The sequence below is a fragment of the Pistacia vera genome, unplaced genomic scaffold (assembly GCF_008641045.1).
Source record: "Pistacia vera cultivar Batoury unplaced genomic scaffold, PisVer_v2 Contig210, whole genome shotgun sequence".
NCBI lineage: Eukaryota > Viridiplantae > Streptophyta > Magnoliopsida > Sapindales > Anacardiaceae > Pistacia > Pistacia vera.
Window position 1 is genome coordinate 282,934 of NW_022196014.1, and position 6,935 is coordinate 289,868.

General features: G+C 34.8%; 1 protein-coding gene across 1 annotated transcript; it reads right to left on the minus strand.

Annotated features, from left to right (window-relative positions):
- Positions 1 to 391: 391 nt before the first annotated feature.
- On the minus strand, positions 392 to 3,157 carry LOC116129307 (ribosome production factor 2 homolog). Its single transcript, XM_031415061.1, has 7 exons — positions 3,093 to 3,157; positions 2,928 to 3,004; positions 2,625 to 2,828; positions 1,503 to 1,748; positions 1,175 to 1,417; positions 1,015 to 1,080; positions 392 to 719 (listed from the first exon to the last, which is right to left on the minus strand). The coding sequence occupies exons 2-7, from the start codon at positions 2,994 to 2,996 to the stop codon at positions 600 to 602; spliced, it is 948 nt and encodes a 315-aa protein (XP_031270921.1). The 5' UTR covers positions 2,997 to 3,004; positions 3,093 to 3,157; the 3' UTR covers positions 392 to 599.
- Positions 3,158 to 6,935: the final 3,778 nt, after the last annotated feature.

The following is a 6,935-nucleotide window of genomic DNA, read 5'->3' on the forward strand; positions in this document are numbered from 1 at the left end:
TTCAGTTGTGACAAGTCAGTCAGTCAGCACCTTAAGCAGATTACAATGAATTGAATTCCCAAAATTTACAGCACCACCCTCGTCACTGGAGTTGGATGATTAGACAATATTAAACTTGGTCAATGTTCTCTTTAAAATTACTTCCCCGGCAAACTTGACGTACTTCATAAATTCTTATAAAATGCAAAGAGTCGGGAACGACTAATAAGGTCCTGAAATGCTAGAACAACAAATTAAAATGGGAATTATGCAGTCCCACATATCCGTAGAAGGGCTTCAACAGCAAGAGGGAAATCTAACTTGACAAAATTGCTTGAGCCAAAATAATCAGAATAAAAGGAGACTGTTGCTTATGTTCCTCTATGATTGAGGAAAAATATAACAATAACCCAAAAAAAAACCACTAAATTGCTCAATAATAATTCATGCTACAAAATTTCCTGAATAAATTTCATATGCAAGTGATCTATAAATTATGGGCATGAAAAAATATCTCATGCCCTCTTATATCTACTTCACCCTTTGACTTAAAATAAAATTGCATTGGCTAAGGCAAAATTACAGCATAAAAAGTTAACATTGCAATGGTGTCAAAAGAATTACATAGAATCTTCCTTCTGCTTTTTTGATGCATGCTCATTAGGATCATTTTTCCTTTTTCCCTCACGACGCTCTCTTTTTACTCCTTTTGATTTGTTTGGTAATGCCATATCTCCAAGCTGAAAGCAGCAAAACCATTAATAAGTGAAGATTGATAATAATACATAAGATAAATACATGATAAAAATAAAGCAATCACACAAACAAAAAATGGATGACAGGAACCAAACGAAAGACTTAAGAGAGGAATAAGGCACAATTAGACATGGCTAATCATGAATCTCAATTACAAAAAATGAGGCTACGTACCCAGCAATAAAACCCTATGTTCAACCAATGACCATCCTTTACTCAACCCAAGTTGATGACTGATGTAATCATATAATATAATTAAAGGAGCAATTGTTTTCTTACCTTCTGGTCGGGAATATAAATCTTTCCGATCTTTCCTTGTATTGAATCGTGACTAACATTTTTCACCTGCAATCAACAGAAAGATTTACCAATTAGTGACTTGTCTCTTCAGTCTCATCAGTAAGAGATAGATGCTATACAAAGAAACAACTGTGTAAACCTTCTTCTTAGGCTGATCTTTAGCTGTTTTCATGGCTTCTTTACGTAGACTATCATTAGGAAGACGATGCCGACGAACAATCAAATCCATGGAGGGGCCTATTTCTACCAGTTCCATTCTTGGGACAATCGTACCCGACTTTTTTAGCCGCAGGGCACAGTGAGTAAAAAATACCCTATTTGAAGATGATGCTGTACATACATAAGCACGGTCCACCCCAGCAAGATTTAAGTTCTCAATGACCTGCATTAATCAGATTCATCTTCATATTACTATTCTTTTTCATCCAAATAAAAATATCAAAATGTCAAGTGCGGCAGAGACACACCTCCCCACGCAAAAGATCAACCAAAACATCCTTCAAATGCTTTAGCTCTTCCACACTTTCAAACCCTTCTCCAATAAAACAAACGAAGGGTTTTGACCCCACCTGCGGAGCTAGTTTCTTATCAAATGTAAATGAGTTCATGGGTTTAAAGTTTTCAACCCCAACCTCCACAAGGTCATAGATGTGGTGATCATAAGTTCGTCCTATAACAAGATTGTCAGGCCGCTTCTTTGAGGTTGAACCATACTGCAAAAGAAAGAGCATGTTATATATCTCAGTAGCAAAATTACCAATTAAAGGTGAACAGGAATAGAGAAAAAAAGTTTGCAGGATAAAAGGGATATTATGATAATTCTTTTCTAATATCTGACTTATCCTCTCATTAACAGAATGATAGAACATCTTCTGGTAAGCTAATCAGGCAGTCCATCAGAAATAAGTTGAGAAATGATAAACATTGGCTTTTCAAAAATCCTAAATGGAGAAAATATGCTTTCACCATGATCATCACCCCACCCAAGACAAGAATAAACCACAGTCAGAACAATAGTACTACACTTACAAAGATTTCATACAAAATGAGGTGGCAAAAAATGAATGAAAGAGTGAATACAAAAAATCAAAACTCATTATATTCACTCTTCCATTCATTTTTTACCACATTACTTTGTATGGAAATCTTTGTAAGTATAGTATTACTCCAGTCAGAATGCTGAAAACAGTTTTTCTTAACTAAAATCTGTTTTTCTATTTAGACCTCCCCCTCTCATAACCAGTTAATTCAAAACCGAGGCACTGGCAAAATTAGAATAACATTATCTCAGTAACCAAGTTCAATCTCATTTCAATTCACATAGAAAACTAACACAAAAGCAAATACTAAACCGAAAGCTCATTTAACATGAAATATGCTTGAGTAGGAGCTGCATAAAAAAATAAATAAAAAAATAAACCAAGCACGTTTTACGATAAACTACAATCAATATTTGCCACATAAAAAGTTTTTTTTTTTTTAAATCACTTGAATACCTTCTTACTTATTAAAAGAACACTAAAAAAAAAATAAAAAAAAAAGAACAAGCATCTAGGCGAAATTGGGTTGCATTTTGATTTTGAACTTACAACGAAGATGCTGCAATCAGTTTTGAGGGAAAAGAACTCCAAAGAAGTTTCCCCACCACTTTCAAACGGTCTAATGTTCTCATTCTTTCGGGTATATCTCACTGCACTTCCTTTCTTCAGAAGATAAAGCTCCGTTAATACAGCATTTAGAGTGTTACTCGTCTTTGTACCTTGCAGTAAAAGCGTCTTCTTCCCAGTTTCAACCTGCAAACAAACATTATTTAATAATAAAAAAAAAACCCGTTTATATTTCAATCAAACAAACACAACCCATGTGGCAAAATTAATTTTTTTCGAGCTTACAAGCTTTGGAGCACGTTTCTCAAGCTCACGCTTCACTCTGCCTTTCTTGGGAGTTTTTATTTTCAACATAATTTTTCCTACAAAAAGAAATCAGAAGATGAAGTTAATTTCTTTTCATAATTTATAGTTAAATTGAAGCAAGAAACAGATAGAGTGACAACATACTTGAGGCGGCAACGAGTAACAGAGCTTCGAATGGCGGTTTTAGTTGCAGGGAGGTTAGGGTTTTTCTGCTTAGCTGGTTAACAAAGCAAGTTTTAGGTCACGTTGACACTAATATCGGGCTTCAGCTGTCTGGGCTGGGCTTTCGGTCCGAAGGATTGAGAGTGGCGCCATTTTGACCCACTCATCACTTAAAAAAAAAAATTTATTATTAATTTTTTTAATTATAAATCTATCTTTTTAATTTGAAAAATTAAGCTATATATTTTTAAGTTCATGAAGAGAGTTTATGATACTAAAGAGCTACTATATCGTTCGTATAAAAACAAATGAGTTTGTGATACATAGATATTCTTTTTTGAAAACAGTTATTCATATTACTTTTGTTATGATAGATGAGATAAAAAACAATATATATATGAAATAAATTTATTAATTAATTGTACTGTTTATGTCTCGATCTAGGGGCGGATCCACGGTATAGAGCGATGGCAACATGCCCCTCTTGAAATTTTAGAAATAAGAAATTATCCATAGGATTTCTAAGCTACTAACAATTGTGCCCCCAAAAAATTTGATTAATTCCTTGAAATTTAGACTTAACTATATTGTACCCATAAATTCCTAATGTAGAGAGATTTTATCTAACTTTTCCTTCTTAAATTGGGATTTGTTTAATTTCTTCCCTTTTAAATTCATATTTTCTTTATATTAAGAATGATGTTATGCCAACAACGCATGTTCATAAACTTATCTTACAACCCCAACGTGACAACTGACTTGACACTATCACGTTAGTTCCACCACACCGAAGGCGTAAAATAATTTTGACTAGACCAAAAAATGTTTCTTCATAGGGAACAACCGTTCCTTATAAATAAATGACCATTTCTCACAAAAGGAATGGTTGTTCCTTATGAAGGAACAACAATTCCTTATGTAAGGAATAGTAAAAGGAATGGTTGTTAAGGAACAAGGTTGTTCCAAGAAGAAGAAGAATAAGAAGGAAAAAGAAGAAGAAAAAGAACGAAATTGAAGAAATGAATTGATAGGAGAGAAACAAGGTAAGGAACAACCATGGTTGTTCCTTCAAGAACAAGATTGTTCCTTCTGAAGGAATGACCGTTTGTTTCTCGTAATGTCTTGGGTGCCTTGGGTGTGGTGGGAGTTGACGTGACAATTCTAATCTGTTGACAGGTTGGTTTTTAGAGAAGATTGTGAGATTATGTTGTAAACGTAACATATTTCTTATATTAATCACAATTCTCATTCACTATTTTTTCTTAGTTAAATTCTATTTGCAATCAATTAATTGAAACCTCAATTGTTAGAAATATTAGACCATCACATGATGTGCATTGACTTGAATAAGTGTATAGCTCGTACCCACAATTTATGCCTTACAGTTTGTGAACATTTCTTGCCTTGTATTGTTGCGTATATTTACATTCTTTGTATAGCCTCTGAATGGATGTATATATTGTTTCAATGAGAAAGATTAACCTTTCACAAATATTTTATATGATATTAGAGCTATTTTGCTCCACCAAGTAACTTTCCCATATTTGGAACTCTCATCTTCTTTTACCACCATGGATGAAGAAGTCTTAGAGAGTGCAACCTGCAAGGTAATTCACCACAGGCATTATTCTTGAAAACGTTATAGTATAAATTAGTGTGGTTGCTCAGCTCCCAATCAAACTTACAGGCTTGAACAACCATCGACTGTGGAGAGCACAATTTCACACTCTTCTGTATGGTTATGATCTACTTGGCTTCAATATGGCACACTCCCTTGTTCCCCCCAAGAAAATCAATCAAAAGGACCAGCATATTACCAATCCAAAATATAAACTCTGGACTCATCAAGACAACCTTTTCATGCCATGTTGCCTCAGTTTCCGAATCCATTATTTCTCTTGTTGCTTTATCACAAGAGTAATGATCCCGACTCAATCACTTGTATGCTTGATGAGTGTCAAAAATGTATGTATATTTAGTGATTTGGTAGATAGATTGTAGGGAATTCATGGTTGTAATGTATATTACTTTGGTATGAATCTCTTTAAATATTTCTATTTTCAAGAATCACAGGTATGTGTGTGAGTTTCAGGAATTTAGGCGCGAAAATGGTGATTTCATACTTGCAATGATGATCAGACAATTTGGGACATATTGGAGTGCAAGTCGAGTCAAGACTTAGAAGACAAATGTGGAATTTCAAAATGGTGTTATGGCAGAGTTTTTTGCGCTGCGGTGCGCTAAGGAGAGGTCTAGCATGAATTTAGACAGAAGGTTCATGTTGTGGTGTGATATATTTTGCGCCATGGCATGACAGAGTTTTTAGCAAAGAAGATTTGGGGAAGAATTTGGCGCTGCGGCACCATAAAAGTTCATTGCGGTGCAAATCGTGCAAAAAGGGAAAATAATGCCTTTTCCAACTTCGACTGGGTGTAGTTTTATTCCAAAAACGTCCTTAGTGGTCTGAAATTATAAATACGACTTTGTAATTTTATTTTAGGGGATCTTTCTTATTGATTTAAGAGAGAGTTTTTCAAGGAAACAAAAGGGGATTCTTCTTAGGGTGGGTAATCATCTCTTTGATCTTCATGCTTATGGGGAATTTGAGGTTTGCTTTCTTGATGATTATTTGTAACTAAACTCTCTACTAGGGATCCAACGTATCCTAATTTGAAGGCTTTATATTTTAATCAAAGCTATATGTTTATCAATTCAATTGTCTCCTAGATTCATTCACTGTACTTTATTCAATCATTAATTATCATTATTGTGTGACGACCCTTAATGTGGATTAATAGATTGTATGAGTTAAGATTAGACAGACGTCATATGCTAGTCTTAAATAGTTATGTGAATGAATGATTTGTATTTGTGCATACGCCTTGACATATGCACACTGGTTCTTGATTTCTAATGCTTGTGATCTTACACTATAAGAAATTTAAACTTCGTTGAGTTCTATCTTCCTCCCACTACTTCTTCTTTGAACAAATTCCTTCTCCAAGAAGACCTTAGGCTATGTTTGGTTAGGGTTGTGGGTAGATAACTCATGTTATCTATCTTTGATTCCAAACATTCCTGTGTTTGGTTTGACAATAATATAAGATTACGGGAATGTTTCATTTCAAGTAGTGAATACTGTTGGTCATTTTGGGGGTTATCAGATTACCTAGTCTAGGGGTGTTAATCTTTTTTTACCAGGGTTATCTTTTTTTTTTTTTTTTTTAACCAAATTTGCCCTTAAATTAAAGCCCTTTTGGACTGAATTACCCTTAAATGTCTACCAAATAACAGTTACCTAGATTCCCTATATTTGAGAATTTATCTAAAACACCCCAACCACAAAAAGTTTAAAAATTAACAAAATACCCCCAGCCATCAAAGACCACTACCTGCTACCTGCCACCACTGCGGACCACTGCAATAGTCGCCAGATCGATGCACAATCGACAAGATTTGGCCGGTTGTGCACCGATCTAGCTATTTTTGGCCATATCGAAGGTTGAAAATGGCCAGATCGTTATGGATCTAGCTGTTTTTGGCCTTCAAGGGATCTAGTCGGCCAGATCCACGACAATTTATTTATTTTCGGCCTTTGATCTGGCCGAAAATAGCCAAAAACGGCGCATGATCAGCCAAATCTTGCTGATCATGTGCCGTTTCAGTTACTATAGCCAAAAGTCGACGGTGGTGGCCGGCGATCGAAGGTGGTCTTAGGTGGCTGGGGGTATTTTGTTAAAATTTAAACTTTGTTGTTGAGTGATTTAGTTAAATTCTCAAATATAAGGGGTTAAAAATAATTTATTTAAATAATGATAATAATAG

Coding starts and splice junctions, on each gene's coding strand:
- LOC116129307 (XM_031415061.1), bottom strand. CDS start 2,996: ATGTTGAAAATAAAAACTCCCAAGAAAGGCAGAGTGAAGCGTGAGCTT. Junction 1,749..2,624: donor CTGATTGCAGCATCTTCGTT/GTAAGTTCAAAA, acceptor TTTCTTTTGCAG/TATGGTTCAACCTCAAAGAA. Junction 1,081..1,174: donor AAGATCAGCCTAAGAAGAAG/GTTTACACAGTT, acceptor TGTTGATTGCAG/GTGAAAAATGTTAGTCACGA.